Below are 20,644 nucleotides of genomic sequence, written 5' to 3'. Positions count from 1 at the left end.
TAGCAGTTTTAAAGTGGAGTAAATCAAGGGTATGGTATGTGTTGCCCACAGACAAGTTCAGTGTGTCCTCTGTCTTCAAGGTATCGTTTCATTCACACATTTTATCACTTGTAGGAATTGACACCATACACCTTTGTGCTACATCTTGATGGTCATGTTGGTTAAGTGTAAGGACAGTCAGCCAAAGGTCCTCCTTCAAATTCTTGTCGGTCATACGAGCATTCACGTTGCATTGTAGTTCTAAAATGTTCTAAGTTGTTTTGTTATTCAAATTGATCTTAAATTGTGGAATCACACCATAGTTCATTAGGAAACAGGCTCATATATTGGAAAAATGCTGGGTTGTATCACACTTTGGTAATGTGTCAATATTTTATTCCTATTCCAAATTTCATTGCACAGTTTTTCTCACAAGTTAAGTGCTGCTAATAATTGGTAGAATTAGTTGTACAGAAATCATTGTTGAGCTGGCAGCTCATCATGCTAGTGCTGTGATTACTTGTGAACGAAACCACTTTTTTCCCCCTACAGTCACTGCTATGTACAACACATTGTGGTATATATTTGAAATCCTATTTCAGCCTCTAAATTAAGTAAGTCTGTCATTAATTTGTTGGTATGACACTATTTCATGATTATAAAGTTGCACTTTTGTCTTCTCTCCATGACTGTAAGAACTAGCCACAATTTTTAAAAGTTAAATTGTGCATAATTTTGTACCCTGTACAAAACCTGTTTCTGTCTAAGAAATAAAATCAGAAAAAGTTTGTTCATTATTTACTTTACAATCAGTGTTGTTCTTATTTATATTTCACATATTTCAGGTTAGAAAATTTAAAGTATGGAATTTTAAAGCAAAAATAACAAATGTACCAGGCATTGCAGTCAAAGGTTATATGGAATCTCCCCATTCCTCTAAAAAGCTATTGGATACCCACCAGTTTGACACATAAGCTTGAGTATTTACTTGTTCAGTATTGTTTGGAAATGGATAAATGTTTTTGTGGTCTAGGAAGTAGAAACTTGTCCCAAATAGCTTTCCAGTTACCTTAAAGAATGATGTACATTCTCCTTTCAGTATATTGATTCAAAAATTTAGCCAAAAATGAAAAAACTCATTTCTGAAAAGGCTTCCCAATCTTAGTATTAGCAAAACACTGAACTAGAAATCACTTATTTTCTCTCTTCGTTGAGACAGTATGTTTGTTACTCCTTCATGCTGAAGCTGCTGGGCGGATTTGGATGAACTTTGGACTGGAGCTGGTGTATACTCTGAATTAACATCTACACTGCATTTTTATTCTAAAAATATCACTGTTTCTGGGGGATGGTCATCGTATTACAGTAGATTTCTGGCTCTCCATGCATACCAAGGCAACTGTGATTTTTTGTGTGTTAGGCATGTTGCATCTATTTAGTCTCTTTTTTGGCACATTTTGTAATACACTACTCAGTCACATAAAAATGTTTTCTTTAAGTAAATGAATGAGTTGCGGGTGATTCATATTCTGTCAGCTTCTCCCATCATCGCAAAATTTGCTTGTCCCCCCCATCCTCCTCCCTCCTCCTCCCCCATCCTCCTGCCCCACTCCCACTCTCTCTCCCCCTCCCCCCCTTCCCCTCTGATGTCACTGGTTTGCTGGGCTGTTAGTGACTCGCATCTCAATACCTTCAAGAGAGAACTTCTGAGGTAGTGCATAAGCATGAATCGTGTCTCGGCGTTAACATTTCTTTAGAAATAGCTATTTAATCCCGAGTAACACTGGCATGCTGCTAGTGTTAAATAAGACCAAAATATAATGTTGAGCAAAATAAAATGAAACATAATAGGCGTCTCATTGTGTTTAATGAGTTGCAGTACTGTTCAAATATATAGAAAAAGCAGAAAAATCACAGGATTTTGTTGTCATGTTTAGTGGGACAGATATGTGAAAATTTGCCTGAAAGTACAGGCTAGGATCACAGGCATATTCTTTTCAAATTTTGTTTTATGAAAATCATTGGGATAGAAATTGTCTGGTAATTAAGAGCAATTTTAGTGATGCATTATGTTTGTAAGCAGCTTTGTGTTAAGTCTGCACCTAACATCAAATTTTTATTTATTGTTGCAGAATGGGGTAATAGTTTTGTATGTCGTTACAGCACTCTGCATTTTTGTCCGTAGGTAAATTTTTTTTACAGCAGTATTTTTCCCCCCTCTAATTATGTTACCAGGCACTACTGACAAAAAGACAGATGCTACTATGTATATTTCTTTGTGTTTGTTGTATTAGCATTTGCAGTCAAATTGTAGGATTATATTAATATTGAATTTTTAAAGCCTATTAGTGTACATAAGTTCATATGTTTGTAAGTGTAAACGTATGGCAGTGTCATAATATATTACTTCTTTTCCTGATAGAGACAATCTGGCAGGCCTTAGTAGCTGTCTGTGAAGAAGTAAGAGATTTGCCAAAGAAAGCTGGAGCAATACTTCTAAATGAATTTATGTGGCGTCAAGTGTTTGGCAGCTCCTCGTCGACAGCACTTGAGTCAATACTGCATCACATAGCAGATCAGTACTTAGAAGATGATAACTGAAACTTTACAACAGGATTGTATATGCATGTCTGCATTTCATCATCTGTAAGTGTGTGTTTACTGTTTCTACATGTTTCATTGCCTTAGGAAAAAAGCACATAACTCACACATTCATTATATTCTGCTTTCATACTGTTACTCATGCTTGTGCAGTTGTGAGATGACAGCACAAAGTAAAAATATCTAATATTGTTATGCTTTTGATAGTAAATGGATTTCCAAAAGGCACATGATTCCAAATACTCACTATTAGACTCTCCACAATGGCTTGTATTTGGCAAAGTGAAATCTTTTAATTTCTTTTTAATTATTTGTGAGGATATGACATGTATGGAGCAACATATTTTTTGTTTTATATACAGGTTTGATTTTTTGTATTCTGTGGAGTAGTGCTCTGTCGTCATTGTCTTTTTGTCTTAACTAACATTTGTTGTGTATACGAATTGAAACATTTTAAATATGTCAGACTATGCAGCTCTTGTTGTGTGTTACAAGGGAAGGAATGTTAACTTTACTATCCTATTTTTATTGTGGAGTTGTTCTTACAAAAGAATTATTTCATATCGGCATAAAAATGTTGACAAAATTTTCTGGAGAAATGATTTTTAAATTAGTATCTGTATTTTTCTAACAAACTTGTCTTGCAGAATTATGAAACTAAATCCAGATAGCTATTAAGAAAGAAGACGGCATTTAAAAACATTCAAATACTTGTTAATAGTGTGTTTTACATGATAATGTTTATAATGATGATATTTTATTTTTTATTCCCAGAACAGCTGTTGATAATGATACTGCTGGTAAATGACATATAATGCTAATGGAATTTGGCAGCTGACAGTTGTTGTCATTTCTATTTACTACACATGCTTTATTGTATATTGCGTTGTATTTAAGGGTGCTCATAGGTTTCAGAAAGTCATTTGCCATTAGTTTTTATTGGTGTTAGCAAATTAATGTTTCCTTGGGCAAAACTTTTAAACATGTTGTTTGTTAGTCTACTATAATCTAGTTTGTTAATATTGACAGTAAACTCTTTTGCTATAAATGCTTTCTTCCATCACTTTCATTATGACAAGATACCTTGTATTAATAAATTGATACACATAATTATTTATCCATTGACTGCCATATCACTCATTGGGTGTAGGGTACCACAGCATTTGTATGTGATTAACACCAGTAGTTTCCTACTATGCTATATCAGACAGATGTGGGCAACATTTTGTTTTTAGAGGATATCATTCACATCGGGGCCAATGCCAAGTATAGTTTTACATTTTGGAATGAGCCTTTGGGACTTTCCTCTGAGCCATTTCAGCCTCCAATCCACAACAGAAAGTGAAATTGCCGTAATTACCAAATGCATACTTCACAAATAAGACATTTATTACTATATTACTTACATCTGAAAGACTGAGATTCCTGGGACAAAAAAATTGCTGATGATGTTTTCCAAGTAAACACCACTCAAGATGAGACCTTCGGCCTTTTCTGAATGGCCAACTGCTAACTTCAAGGCAGTATGCATCATGATCTATCATGGGACATGTGATCAGCATGTTGCCAATCCCTTCAGCTGTTATTGCCAGTAGATAAATATGATGCCACTTTGTTCTAGCAGCTCCTCATTTTGCCTCACAAGGGCTGAGTGAACTCCCTTTCCATATCTCCCTACCTCATAAAAAATCTGAGTAGGTATTGGGAATTGAATCCTGGTCTTCCCGCACCAAAAGCAAAGACATTAACCATTTGGCTATGGAGGTGGTCATGTTTTCCAAAGCAGTGTTCTGTAGATGCCATCAAGAAGTGGAACTTTCAGGGATGTGGAATGAGTCAAGATATATATATTAACATGAGACAAAGACTTCATATAAACTTAACATGTTCACATGTACGCTGTATTGATAATGAGCTGTCATTGTACTGCGTAATGCTATTCACTCTTGTAGCATTTAAATTTAATTGAGTAAATTAGTAAGAAAACAGCTACATGGAAACAGCTGCTCTTTCTTGGGAGCATGATTTTTTGCATGCTTGCTTTGGCGACCTTGTACACTATGAGAGTATTTACAATACACATTCCAAGTAGGCATTCTGTCCCTGACTGTGAGAACTATATCATAGGAGTCTCTCGGAGTGCTTGATTGGAGGTTTCAGTTATATTTTACTGTTGTAGTCACATATGGCAGGTGGCTTTAAGATCCTCTTGTAAGTTTCTTACTCACAGATGGTTGGTTTTTGACATCTGCATTGCCTGTTGTCAGTGGGGCAGGTTTTGCTGAAAGGAGCATGTCTCGCATAAAAAGTACTCGATTCCATTACCATGATACCATTTTTATCATCTTATGCAGTCACACCTCCTTATCTAATTTCTTTAGCTTTTAATAATGTGGAATGATCGAATGGTATGGTCATACTGCAGCACCAACCTGTGTTTTTCATTGTAAGCAGGACAGTGCCAGTTTGTAACTTCAGTAGAAGTTTTCCAAGAAGAATGTATGCCCCTCATTTACAAATATTTGTGGCTGATATTCAGGTAACGTCCTTGCAAAATCTTGTGTCTTGTTGTTCATCTCAGAGTAGCTGCAGCAAACTTTACTATTTTTGAAGAATTAAGTTTGCAAAGTTTTATTCCATTTTAGCTTTATTGGGAATTTATTGACGAACTACTAGTCTGTCTCTCCAAAGTTTTCTCCTTGTGTTAAAATACTTCCTGAAACTTCTCATGCAGTACATCTCTAAGTTGATGTACTTTCCCCAAACTGTCATCAGGCATTTGTTTTTATCATCTACCAAGTGAATCAGGTGCAACAGAATGTCAGACAGTGTATTGTGGTTAATTGATTTGGTTAACCAATGGAACCCCAATATTGCAACATTTCAAAAAATGTTCAAATGTGTGTGAATTCCTAAGGGACCAAACTGCTGAAGTCATTGGCCCCTAGACTTATACACTACTTAAACTAACTTACACTAAGAACAACCCACACACCCATGCCCGAGGGAGGACTCGATCTGCTGGCGGTAGAGGCCGCGCAATGTGTGACATGATGCCTCTAACTGCAAGGCCACTCTACATGGCTTAAACATTTGTTAAAGCCCATCTACATAAGTAATCTGAAAACCTCCTTCTCTCATCTCTACATGTTATGATCCATTCACTGACTGGTGTGACAGTCTGCTGCTAAGTGTAACTAGATCCTCCATATATCTGATAGTTTTAAGCATGGATAGGTCTAAAACTTCATTGCCCACAAACAGGGAAAGGGCATCAAATGATGAACTGGTTTTTGAAACAACTTTTTGCAAACCAGATTTGTCTGTGAAAGCAAATGATTTCTGATGTCTTCAGCATTTGATCCATTTCACATTTCCAGTTGCATGGGTATCTTCTTTCTTCTTCTACTGTATGTTTTACCAGTTCATTGTTTTCCTCTGCTTCTGTTTGCTGAATTACTGCAACTGTGTTGTCCATCTCATTATTTCCTTGCTCTCCTGAATTGCAGGGACTCATCAGAAACAATATATTGCTCATAATTACTAACTTTTAAAATCCTTTGCATGCCCTCTTCAGTCAACCTTTCACCAGGCAGTATTGGCTATGCCTGGTGACAAACCAGATTCAGATTTTCAAAAGTATTAGACAGTATGTGCCTGTCATGATGATGGTCACACACAGGTGGCCATGCAATGACAATGCATTTGTTGCATGTGACTGAAATTTTATGTTACTTATACCTAATGTTCTGAGGTTAAAAAGGTGTGAAATATATAAATACATGCTTCTTTCACACTACCAGCAAGTTCGGAAGTAAAAACTAAGTGGCCCCAGGAGGATTAATTTCCAAATCTACCATGACTGCCAGAGGCTGAAGAATGTCTCCTGCATCTGTTTGATGTGGCCTAGTTGAAATGGCAGACAAAGGGTTAAGAACCTTTTTCATCTTGTCACAGGAAATACTTTGAACTTTAACTTAAATACTATGTGTGAAAGTTTGTTAATTACAGAGTCTAACTTTTGTTAACTTTGATTTCATCCAGTGTTTTTAACAAAACAGTTCTGCTCTGCTGATTTTACTTATTAACAATGTTTGAAATATAGTTAATTCATTTAGATTCTTGCTTGTGAGTTTCACAGACATCTCAAAATAAAGTTTATCATTTGGTCAGCTATGTATTGGCAGATGTAGTACCTGACAGCGGCATTGTTTGTGAGAGATACACTTGTAGAAACCCTACAGACAGCCTTAACTGTTGGTCTGGGGTTGTAGTATTTTCATTGTTCCTATGTATCTTGAAAGACTTGTCTGCTGTAAATTTGTTTGATAAGTCATTTTATGAAGTGGACTTGTTCCTGAACAGGCCAATGTTTGCCATAGTTTTGGAAAACACTAATAATGTGTAGCTGTCTCACCAAGAAATTGTAAGAAAGTAGTCTCTTTGATTAGCATATGATATACTTTGATTGCTTGACTGCAGGCTGTGTATGAACAAGTGGACTAGAACTGTGTCAAATTACCTGTTTATTTCTGAAAAATCATAATAAGCACTCCACTGTTGGCTAAATGTGAGGGGAAAAGTAGAAGATATTAATGAGCCAGTGTGAGATGCAGCAATAGTCTCCAGCTTATCTGCTGTTCCCAAACATGTTGCACAAAGCTCCTTATCACTGAACATTAATAAATTCTATTTTCTGATCATTTACATATGTACTTATGAAAGTTCATTTTTTCTGCATTAGATGTTGATGCACAATATTGGTGTATTTTATTGATTTTTTGGTGAATGGTTCACAGCTAAGTTTGTTTATAGTACAAATACAGCACCATGGTTAGGGCTTTATTTATCCTTGTTTCATTATTGTACATATTTTTTTCAGTTACAGCAGTAAGTTTTAAATATTATTTTTATACTATTTGGTTGTTTATGTGTGTGTTTGTGGCCTTTTATTTCCTAAATTCAATGCTCTATATGGTGACAAAAACATAATCATTGTATCTGAATGTGGATTTGTTATTGTAAATAGTGTAGCCAAATACTAAATCTTACTGTGAAGCTACAAGGGTATTTCCATTTTTACTGTTGTGCCAGTTCATAGACTTGTTTAGTATATCGTTTCTTTTGTAGTTGTGAATTATGTAATATATTTTAATGAATAGTTACATTTAACCAAATGCAGTTAGGTCAATAAGATACACTGTAAAGGTGCATTCTCTGGAAGTACATAGACTGCACAACATGAAAAGCAGGTTAAACACCTTAATATTGTGAAGCATTGTATTGGCATTCATTGTTGAAATCCAGAGTTATCTGTAGCATGTATATAATTGTGTGTACTCAGTTTCCATTTACATTATGAGACTACACTCTCCAGACACAAGCAGTATATAATTTGTAGTATGTTATTATTTAACTGTCTTGTTGCCGTTACCTTTCTAACAGCTCAGTATATCATTTCATATCAGTATAATTTTATTTTGAAGTTTGAAGAATGTACCCAAAAGATAAGAAAATATCTAAAGCAACTTTCTACCAAAATACCCAGCCATTAACAGCTTCTTGATTATTCTTGTTTAAAAATATTTGTGTTGCTTGAACATTGTAAGTCAGATGTGTGATAGAAAGCAATAGTTATGAAGAGCTTCTTGACTCTGTCTCTAAAGTTTTTGGTTAAGATATGACTGCCTTGTGTCTAACAACACTCTTATTATAACTTGTCATTATTTTGAGCTATTCATACGTTTGTGATTATAAGATTTGTAGCTTATAATTTGCTGTGACTACTACTTATTTGTTGTCTACTACACTGCTCACTTTTTGGAATTAATTTGGATTATGTAATACTGTATGAGCACTTCAGAACATACCCCTTGATGTGAAAAGCACATCATGAATACAAAATATGACATAAGTGGAAAAAAAACTACATTTGTATGAAGTACTTGTTATTTTTAACTACAACTTTTTCTTACAGATGCTACTCAATGGTAATCAATTTACAGCAATGTATTTTGATGCTGAGCAATCATGTTGTTGTGTATTTGACCTTACTTTCACTTCCTTTTTCAAAAAGAATTACATACTTGAGAAGCCAATTCAACACTGAAATCTCAAGATTTTCCAAGGGACTCTCATATTTTTGTAACCATAAAAAACCCTCTCGGTATGATTATTAAGAATCGTGACATAATTCTTTGGGCTTTTCTGATGATCTAGTGACTTGTTGAATAATCGGGATTTCTGCCAGATGTTCGCGCTGTTCTCATACGATATTTCAACGGCATAAATTGCTCTGATATTACATAAATCTTTTGTTCATTATAATCATACTATGTTGGGCACTTGTGAACTGGAGGGTGCCATCTGCTTTTATATTGCTATCAGATTCAAGACAAAACAGTCTTCGGAAAACTGCCTGCTGCTGTTACCATTGCAGATAATATTGACTATGCTACAACATTTAACCTATATCAGTCAATGATCTAAAGTTTCTCATAGATTTCCTGTGACTAAGTCAACCAGATAATTTTTGGCATCTAGTGGAGTTTATGGTATCAAGTGTTATATAAAAAAAAACTTGTATGTACTATACCTTAGAATTATCTGACTACTTAGTTTGTGTGCATGCTTTTACTTTGACCTGTTTGCGACATGTTTGCTCACACCTTTGAGCATCTTGTAAGTCACAGATAGTGAAATTCAATTGCGAGCTTGTGTACATTTTAGTAATGTTGGACATCTGAGATTATGTGGAACATGAGTTATATAATTGTTAAAATTAAAATACTGATCACCTATTATTTTACACAAAATGACATTTTGCAATGCACTGCTTGGATTATTGCCCTATATCAAAGTGACACTATCAGCTGGTCGCTAATAACTAAAGAGCGATGTATGGTCCAGTGGGCCAACAACAAAAATGCTGTTTGTGAAAATAAAGTCACTGTACACATGTAAATTGGTTACACAATTACTATATGAAGGGGTCGGCAGAAGAAAGTGCTAACCTCAATGTGGTTAGAATTAAGTGTGACACATCATCTATCATATTTTTGAATGCACCAAACTTCCATGTGTACCACTACTGTATAATATTGAGTATATAAATTGATCTGTCTTTCTCCAAACATATAACATGCAGTAACACTAAATATGCTTTTGTTAGGTAAGAGTTTCTTGTGTCATCCTCTTCATATGTTACTTACAGAGTAAAGATTGAGGCACAACATTTTTTTTTTTATTTGTAGCACTTTTCTTTTCACCACAATATGTGCCATGAACAGATTATTTGTAGAACCAGCAGTCAATAAATAGTCGTTTCTCTGCTACTGCCTGAAGCAGAAAACCTGTGGATAGCATGTAACTATAACTGGATATCATTAGTGGTTTGCTTGTTATCTTTTCTAAGGGTGAGGTAACCATCACTGTACATAATATCTGGCCACATTCCATGTGACACTGACTTTGTGAAAAGGCTGTTGCAGTACAACTGATCTGTCAGGATTTTCCTACTACATATTGAAAAATGTCAGTATTATTAAATATATTTTATTTAAAATATTTATTTTTAACATTTTACAGTATTTGTTTATAATGTCAAAATATGTAAAAACCAAATCAGGGCCATTTTCTTTCCTTTTACTTGACATTTCTCATAAATAAGCAGCATTTATTGAAATAATTTAATGCATACTTTCTATATTGTGAAATATATTGTATATAGTTTCTCTGTGGATAAAAGGAAAGCCATATATTGTAATGTAGAGCCTCCAGAATAAAATAATACAATCAAGAGGTTTAAACTGTGCTGTTTCTCTGCTAGTTTCAGACACAGATATTTTATATCAGTAGCTGGAAGTAAATTGTCATATTCTTGCCCCATATCTTTAGATTTAACATCAGAGTACATTAATTGAATTGTGAGATATTCCTGTAACATTTACAGTTTTTAATTTTTACACGCTGCACAAATGTCAATATATCTTAAGGGATGCAGGTGTGTCTCAGGAATATCTCTTGGATGTTTTAGATTGTGTAATGATTTAAGGTTGATATGACACCATATAAAATAATTGTGCCTTCCACATGTGCAAATAGTTACCAACATAATCATCACATTTCAGAGGCTCAGAATATATTTTTCATATATTTTTGTTACGTGCCTTTTTAAGTTTCTTAATTATAAAGATTCTAATAATGATAATAAGTCTGTTATATGCAGTTGAAGATGCTGTATTTGTTAATACTCGTAGTAATTGAAAACCATACGACTGACATAATGGTGATTGGTTGATGTATATTTTCAGCAGTTCTAATGGATGTGGCCTACATGAAATGTCCTTAATGGTTGAGAAATTTGTAATACTGTATGGTGCAAATGTTTTTTTGCATAATCAGAGTAATTTTTAATCTTGACTTGCTTTATTGGAATAATATCACATTAAATGTTAAAATCTGTGGTTTCTATATTTGTATATTTGAGAGAAGAGTATATCAATAAATATATACAGTTTTCTATACATTGTCCATTATGTTTGATATTGAATAATCATATATGATAATAAATCATAATATTTCTATTGTCAAATTTGTTTAATCACACTTTGCTACAAGAGAAGACAAGTCTAAACAAAACAGATTTCTTTTATGAGCTGTACTAAATTATGAGGTGCCTAGAAATCAAGGGAGGTAAGTGTACATAACCATGCTGTGAGAAAATGGTTAACTTTAATCTGTTGTGTAAGTAGTTTTGTACTTTACTGATACACTGATTATGTATACCAGAGACTGGAAACTGCTACCGTATTTACTCGAATCTAAGCCGCACTTTTTTTCCGGTTTTTGTAATCCAAAAAACCGCCTGCGGCTTAGAATCGAGTGCAAAGTAAGCGGAAGTTCTGAAAAATGCTGGTAGGTGCTGCCACAACTAACTTCTGCCGTCAAATATATGTAGCGCTACACAGGCATGCTTTGCAGACACAAAGATAATATACTGGCACCAAAACCTCTGCGTCAGTAAATAAATTAAAGAAAAAGGTGGAAGATGAGCTTTTTTTCGAGCGCTGCATTTTCATACATTATCCAACGAAGTAAATACAAATTCCGTATTGTTAATCTTCGAATGTAGACGCATTTCAATGTACTACAAAAATCCGACTGGCAAGACTTGTTTGGGATGTTTGTCAATATGGCCAAATCTACGTTCTGAATTTTTTTCCTGCCTATGAGAAGAGATGGTTGCTAATATGAACTTTTATGAATTGTGAATCACATACAATATTCTCTTCACTGTAATAGGAATATAAACATTTTGCCATGTATTCTTTCGTGTTCGCTGCTACCTCATTTAAATCCTGTCTGCCTAATAAACTACGAAAACTAGAGTGAGACAACAGCAAATTCAGAAGAATATACATATCATGTCATGTTTATATTCATATTATTCTTATACCTAATAGTGATACAGTCAGAAATGAAGCACGGCAATTGAATAGACTTTTAAATCTAGGATGACTCTTATTTCTGTGCAGAATGTAATGTACTAAACAGGCGTCTGAAAAGATTTTCAAACGGAGAAAAATTTTTGCTAAACTCTCGTTCAGATCATCATCTATCATACGCATTCTATTATTTGGTTCTTGTTGATCATTATCAAAGAAAGCAGCAGTGTAAGTAACAACAAATAGCAGTCTCTTGTGATTGTTTCGCTAATGAGATGATTACTCTCTTTTTTTTTTTAAATTGTAAGCGGCGGTAGCGTGCACAAAAGCAAGCCATGCCACGAGCGGCGACAGGCTATAAACACTCATTATCAGAATGCGACAAACAATGCATGACACAGTATGGTAATGCATTTTCAGCTTAGAGTGACGTCAACACCTATAACAAAGAGAACGGCACTTATCAGATCAAAGAAAAATTAGCAATCAATTCAAACCAGACGAAGCACGTGGAAAAGGAAGGGTACCCATATACATACGGACAGAGCGTATAAATACGGACGGAGCGCCTGACGCATAGCAATGGCTACCTGGTAAAGCTTAATTGCTAAGCTTACGACTCTAACCAAACTACTGTAGCTGTATAGTCATGCATTCGACCTAAATTGTGTCTCATATTACAATGGACCTACTTTGTTTCGATTTGGAGGTGCGGCCTAAAACTTTTCTCTCCCCTTGAATTTCGAGTCTCAAATTTCAGGTGCGGCTTAGATTCAGGTAAATTTGTTTTCCTTGATTTCGAGTCTCATTTTTCAGGTGCGGCTTAGATTTGAGTAAATACGGTACTTGTTCCATGTTCTGCCACTCAAGTGCAGCACCCTATTAGCTCCGTATGCTTAACACTTTCAACACTGCCCTCTTTACACCCGGCACTTGGCTGTGAACTGGCATATTTAATGGATGTTTGAAATTAGATTGCAGATAACAGAAAAATGATAGGAATATGGTTCTTGCATTATGTAAAAGGAAAAAGTAAGCACTTTACATGAATGTGAGTTTATTTTACAATATAAAATACAAATGGGTGTTATAATTAAAAAAAGAAAACACAAAAATGTCGTGGACAAAAAAGTTTTACGTGATCTCTCTCTCTTGAGTATTGCCATTATAATGTATTTAAATTTAAAAAAAATATCACAGGAATGTCTAACTTCAGGTACCTGTAAACTAGAGTATTTTAATAGTTCAGATGTAGTTAGCCTTTGTGTGAAAATCCTGGAAACACTGTGGGACACAAAGGCCAACGCCAGAGTCCTTGCACCACCATCTACTTTCCTTCCTGATGCGCTTACCCGTCTCTTTCTTCCCCCTGTCTGAACATACTTTGCAATACCTTGTAGTATTCACCTTGTTTGCAGTGGGTGGGACTTTCTCTGGAAAGTGCCTTGCAAATGTCCCCTCAATTTGTGAGGATGAAGCAGCTTGTTGCTGAAAAATATTTCCGCCCTTCTCAGCTAAATTCTTCCCCACTTTGTGAATAAATTCTACTAGGGATACATTCTTCCTAGTCTTCTCTTTATATAAAATAAAACTGTTGACAGTTGACATGGACAAACAAATGGAAAAACAGCTTTTTCCACCACTTCAAAGTTTTTCGGGCAAATGGATAATAGCTGGAGAACTGATCTGCTCTGTCAACCCCAGCTTTATTTTTATTGTAATAAATAATAACGTCTGGTTTTACAATTTCTGCTATTCCACCTTTGGCCCTCACTTGAATACTAGTTTTGGTAGTCTTATCCTTTGTGGAAAGACAAAAAACATCTCGTTTTGACTTCCACTCCACTGCCAAGAGATGGTGTATCCTTTGAAAAACTATCTGACCTTTTTTTTTTAGTTTTAGTGTTTTGAATATTCGTGGCAAACCTTCCTGTTTTTCATTACAGTTCCCACTCCAAGAGTTTTATTTTCCCACAACATGTCCAAAAGAGATGGACTGGTGTAGTACCTATCCATATAAATGCAATGTCTTTTGCCAAAGTACTGTGAACACAAACTTTTTAGAAGGCCCTGGATACTATTGTCAACGTTCCCTGCAGAACCTGTATATATGTCACAGTTTAGCATATAACCAGTTGATGAATCGCAGAGAGCATACAATATTATTCCATATTTATTGAGTTTGTTTTTCATGTGTACTCTGAAGCCTATTCTACCACGAAAGGGACACATTGCCTCATCTATTGTCAGATTCATGCCTGGATGAAAACTACTTCTGCTTTTATTCACAAAGAAATCGAAAAAAGGCCTCAGTTTGTGAAGTGGGTCATACTTTTCTTCGCCTCTGCTAATGAACATAGCATTGTCATTCAAGTGTAACATCGACAATATAGCGCAAAATCGATCACGACTCAACAATTTACTCGCAAATCATGACGACGCACATATGCAAAATAATACTGAAAAACCAGTAAATCTCTTGCAGTTTTACTACAGACCACTTATGCCGAATAGAGTTTATTTTCAGGCTACTGTTGCGTTTCATTGCCGTAATAACATTGCCAGCGTTCCGATTCGTTTCACTTTTGATGAGCCGAATAATGTCATCATCAAAGAAATAACTCTAATATTGAAGCTCTTCAGTGGCATCTGAAACATGCGATGCTACGCCGACTACTTCCTGGAAATCCGGCAGTGCTGGCTGATAGTCTAGTTCCGACCAATCTTGCTCTTTGTGCTCAGTGAGGCACACACGGCCAGGTACCACAGATGGTGACTGATGGTCTGTACCACTGTCTGCATAGAAAAAAATAATGCTAAGATTGGTACTAAGACATACTAAATTCAAGTGAAGTAATGAACACTACTCACAATACACAATGCGGTAATGAACTCTTCACTTTATAAACAATTGAGACACATACATACCTGAACCATCACTTGTACTTTCGTCTGGAGAGGACGAATCCTCTTTGTGAGAATCATCAATTTCAGATCCTGCATCTCCATAAAGAATATCTAAGATCTCGGCCTCCGTCAACTCGCTGCACGCCATTTTCATGATCATAAACACCTGTGAATGAACTGCAGATAACTTCGTCTTTGCAGTGCTCGCAACAACTCCCAGGATGAGATAGCCGATAAATGCTGGCCTCTTGCGGAAGAAGAATGAACTACCTCCACTTTAGTTGACAAATCTGCTTCAGAGACCCACTAAACGCGCTTACGGAGCCAAATAAAGGCTCGCCCGTACGGTATACGGGCGCCGTCGCCAACTTCAGGACGGACGCGCCCGTATGGCGTACGGGCACAGTGCTGTAAGTGTTAAACTATGTGACACTACTAACCACATGAAGATGCTGCTTTAATGCTGTGAAATCTGTTTTGAATAATTCATCACATCTGTTTTTGCGGTCTTATTCAAGTTCAATTTATCATTAATTTCCATGGCTGTGGCTACCCATATCATAAAGCTGTACATCTGTTTTCTTATTACATTTTCCTACAAGTGCACAAGAAAGTTTTGACTTGTCTATAAAATATTTTTTTGCTAAGGCTGAAGTGGCCCATTTTTTCAGCTTAAAGGCCCTTTTCCATATTTTGCCTATTTGCTCATTTAAACTCTTTTTAAATATACATGTGGCATTTCTTGCAAACGAAATAAAAATCTTTAATCAGAACCACATCAACTGTCACAAGTTGAAGGTAAGTACCTCTTTCATATAAATCATCTTCATAGTTTGTAGTTTCATGAAAGTACTGTTATAATTTCACATTTGTCTGATAATGTTATAGAAATGTAGCATCAAGTTTTAATACTTGGGGCCGGCCGGGGTGGCCGAGCGGTTCTAGGCGCTACATTCTGGAACCACCCAACCGCTACGGTCACAGGTTCGAATCCTGGCTTGGGCATGGATCTGTGTGATGTCCTTAGGTTAATTAGGTTTAAGTTGTTCTGTTCTAGGGGACTGATGACCTCAGAAGTTAAGTCCCGTAATGCTCAGAGCCATTTGAACCGATTTTAATACTTGGTATTCACCATTTTCCAATAAAATATAACAACTTCCAGAAGTACAAAAGAAAATTCTTTCCTGTCCACAAATCATTCAAGGTTACCAAAATTATCATATAAATAAATTTACTTCAAAGAGTTTAGGTTATGTGCAACCTAATCAAAGAATAAATATTTTGTATATAGGTATATAGAATTAACATCAATAAAATACATTATAAATGTGTGTTATTCTATCTCAAGTCACCGAATTTTATAGTACATGATTTACTTAAAATTAAAAGGTGATCTAATGGCTGTCCTTACCTCCATGAAGGGAGTTTGTATGTAGTGTAGATACACACAATGAAGAAAAAAAAGAAGCTATCCTAACTTTCAGAACTGTTAAACTGTTACCTTCCACTCAGAAAGAAACTAAAGTTCTGAAAGCTGAGTTAGGTTTTTTTATTTTTGTGTGTATCTCAACTTAACAGAAAAATTTTCCTCCAGAATTAAAGTTCTTGTCAGCCATTTAGTCTCCTTGTAATCTTGTAGTTTTTCAAGTGAATTTACATATTGATACATTGTTTGCTTACAGTGTTATGGATTTTATATCAACAATAAAAAATCGAAGAGGCCTATTTATTTCTAAAGTTATCTACTATTTTGGGATGTATCATAGGCAGTGTACTCCACAATGTTAACAGATATTAAACTGGCTGTGCTGTGTATGTTTACACTGTGTCTTTTGTAATACCTTATTCTGAATTTCTTAATTTTTGTTTCAGTTGAGTTTTGAAAAAATATATAATTATTTATTTATTTACTGGATTTAGTCCAGTAAATCATTTTTGTATGCTGTTTGTACATACGATACAGGACAGTTTAAGGTAACTCAATTAATTTATAGTTATTACCCAGCAGAACAAACTGGTCATTTGACATGATGGCAGCACTGTCATATTTATGCCCAAGAAGCAAGAAGGGGAGGTAGCAATAATGTAAACTCCATTCACAAAGAGCAGAGCAGAATCACATTTTAAGCATTATTAAAATGGTTGAATGGTGTGCCCATTTAGAACAGAATAGACAAAAAATATACAATATTTCTCACAGTATCTGGTCAAAATGCTTCACAGTCAGTTTCTGTAAGTCTACCTCCGCTATAGTCCAATTCACGAGCTATAGCGGTTGGCTCATGTTGTGGCACAGGCGGGAATGGCATTGTTGAAGGTTGCAAGCGACAGTTGCAATATGCATATATGCATTTTTTCCTGTTGAAGGAATCGTATATCCTGCAAATTATGTCTCTTGCTTGCTTATGCAGTATTTATCACTTACCACCACCATCAGCAATGATAACTCGCAACAAATGAAATATAAATTCACTAAACATCTCACTATGATCGCATTAGCTATGGCATTCAGAGCAGAGAGCTCGGAACACTACTGAATACATATTGGCTGTTGGAGTATGCATGACATAGTTACACAGAACAGGCCTAAACTTGACTGCCATTGTTCGTGCCTCCAACTACGTTGACATAACTATTTTCTACAGTGGTGCCTGCTGATTCATTGTCTATGGTTTCAGTCACAGATGATAATGCCAAATCTTTGTTAGTATCTATGCCAACCAATATTATTTTGTTCTCTGTTTCCCTGTCCATCAAAGTGTCTCTCCTCCAGTAGTCATTACACACTTTTTAACTTGGCACACAGTGTTTGAAGTCTTCTTATGTCATAACTGTAGAAGTTAATAAATAGGGCAGAATGCCAATTGAATGCATTATCTAGGGAGTAGCAGTTCTGCTTTATAATACCATGGTCCTGGGTTTGAATCCTCCTGTGTACTTCAGATTTTTCTTTGGCACAAAGATTTGTGCAGGGGTCCACTCAGTCTTCTGAGAGCAATTGAAAAGCTTCTTGAATATAAAAGTAGCTAAATTGACACACAAGGCACTGAGGTAGTGTTACGTCAAAATTCTTGCAGTAAGCAAAGTATCAAACTATGTTTGTTTTTTAGCAGCAAAAGCTGTTATTTGTTTGGGTTAGGGTGCAATATGCCAGACGTATTACTGCCACAGATCCCATTCTGTGCAAGATTCCAGACCAGTTGTTAGGATTTAATTCAAGATTTTGTGGCAGCAGTAGGTAGGGAACCATTTTCTTGCAAGATTTTGTCAGTGGAATAAGAAGAAGAAGGTTAGTGCTCCTTAATTATGTCAAATTTTTTTTTGCCCTTTTCTACATTATAGTCAGGCGTTTTCCTGGTATAGTCATAGTAGAGAAATGACTGCAAAATTAAACTCTGCATTCACCACAATGACATTCTGTCTGACATCGTTGTTTGACAGTGCTTGTCAGACACTGTTGCTTTTCAGAATTTATTTACAATGCAGTGAATATAAAAAAAATTAATCATTTGTTTATTCAGGCATCTTTTAAACTAAAATCCCACAGATGGAACAGTTTTTTCTCAAAGTTTCTTTGTTAGGTGCTAAGCCCATTTCTGTGTGACATAAATTTTGAAGATTTTACAAAGGTGGTTTTCATTTTATTGTTCATAATATTGCAAAAATCAATGTCAAATGATATATTATCTATAATGTTAATGAAATATTTATTCTGTTCAGTTTACTTGTTCTGCTTTGGGGTAGATACTTGAATGCAGCTCTGCTCTGTTGATTCTTTTCTGCTAATAAATAATCACCTTTGGTCATCTTGTCTTGTGTAACTCTACTTTGGTGATTTGTGCCTCAAATTCATTGGTTTTCCATTCAAGTGGCTTTTCAGTTATCCTCGCAAGGCTGAATGGCTGAATTGACCTCCTTTCAGATCTTCCCAACAGAAAAAAACCTGAAGTGGTTGCTGGGAACTGAACTCTGGATGCCAGTATACGAGCCAAAAACATTGCTACTATATTATATGTTACCCTGCCTCTGTTGTGGTGGTATTATACTATTATGACACTGGAATATTTCAAAGACCATGTATTGTGACAAAAATGTGTGTGATGAGTATTGGAAGAGAGATATTTTGATGGACAAAGGAAACTGAAAATGTAACAATATCAGTCAGCATCATGTCCCTCCTACTGTAATCTGCAAAGCACTGACTTAACGTTGTTTGCTTCACACTTTTCTTGTTATCACTGTCAGTAAAATTAATGACAGTCTGTCAAGACTTACTGTGAAGGCATCTTACGTAATTGTTTTTCGCAACCACTTATGTTCACTGCAAGTTAATAGTGTGTGCATCCTAGGATTGGAATGTGACTGTGTTAGTTCCTGCTACAGCCAATTATCACTGCAGTTTGCTGAGTAATACAGCTAGCAGGAGGTCGTGGTGTGTGTCCAGCATGGTCAGTATGAATAATAATATAAGGTGATGTAATACACAGTGATACTGCCTGTGAGCTGTGGTAAATGTAGTGCACCTTAGTGGTTATTGTCACTGGCTGGCATGATGTGGGTCATCATTTCAAATCCAATCATCAGCAATTTTTTGTTATTTGGTGTTTATCATGTCTGGAATGTTCTTGAAATACCCTGTGTTTATAATGTCTGTATATTCTGAAATATTTGATGTTTGTGTAAATATCAGCATTCTGGAATAATTGAAGTTTGTATAAATAACTGCACTGTACGTCCCGGAGGTCAGTTCTGTTCTGGCTGTGTGTTGGTGTTCATAATAAACATGTTTTCAGTTCTAAGTGCTGTATTTCATTGATAAACCTACTTTCAGGTTTGGACTTGAGTGTGGTTAGGATGTGCCGTTGTTTGATTGTGACACCATGTACCTCAGAACACTACATCGTTATTGCTCCAAATAGGCAGAGTAAATGTCGTAGCCTACATGGACAGGACTGAGAATACAGGCAGTAAGTCACTCCCATGGTCGGTATATTAAGCAGACCAATTGATTCTAAGCCAACTCAAGCATCCAGCACTATTTTATGGAGATGCTCTTTGAGACCGTATGAAATGATACAAGATTCAGTGAAATTGCCAAATACAACAGGTGGGATGATAATGTGTTTGACAAATGCATACTTAGATGGCACAGCCCAGCAGTGTTTTGAGAACAACAAGGAGAAGTTTATTAGCAGGAATAGATTCCATGCCGACCTGAGGAATACATTTGGCGACAATCAGCAGTAAGTCTGCTTAGCAGAAGAACAACTGTAGAATAGGACTCAAGGGTATGCAGAAATGACACAGTCCTACATACAGAATGTTTAGGGGCTATGCCACATTGTGAAGTCAAATATTACAGAAACTGACAAAATTTCACACTTCATGAAAGCAGCTGCGGAAGACATGTACCAAGCTCTTCTGGCAAAGGGTGTCACAATAACATGAGTAATTTATCAAATGGTGCCACTCCATCAAGGAAATGCAACAGAAAAAAATTGAAGAAAATGACACTAGCTGCAGTTGTGAAAGACCACCACAACCTCATCTCTTCCATATACCTGGTCATGAGAGACGAAATACAGCATTTATGGCAACCAGAACTGTTGAACTGTGTAATCAAGAGACAGCAGCCATGAATGTTGACCTAATAAATATCAGCCTTTAGCAAAAGCCTGTCATTTCTCCAATGCACCCCAAAAAATGCCATC

At 35.8% G+C, this 20,644-nt stretch overlaps 1 protein-coding gene across 1 annotated transcript in view; it reads left to right on the top strand.

Moving 5' to 3' along the window:
• Positions 1-9,231, top strand: part of LOC126173945 (uncharacterized) — a 30,596-nt gene extending 21,365 nt beyond the window's left edge. Inside the window, exon 6 of the mRNA XM_049920995.1 lies at positions 2,402-9,231. Coding sequence (XP_049776952.1) covers positions 2,402-2,580 — 179 coding nt within the window. The 3' untranslated portion in view covers positions 2,581-9,231. The remainder of the gene's footprint in view (positions 1-2,401) is intronic.
• Positions 9,232-20,644: the final 11,413 nt, after the last annotated feature.

The sequence above is a fragment of the Schistocerca cancellata genome, chromosome 1 (genome assembly GCF_023864275.1).
Source record: "Schistocerca cancellata isolate TAMUIC-IGC-003103 chromosome 1, iqSchCanc2.1, whole genome shotgun sequence".
Taxonomy (NCBI): Eukaryota; Metazoa; Arthropoda; class Insecta; order Orthoptera; family Acrididae; genus Schistocerca; species Schistocerca cancellata.
Note: the sequence above shows the minus strand (reverse complement) of the source record. Positions and strands in the feature narration are given on the sequence as shown.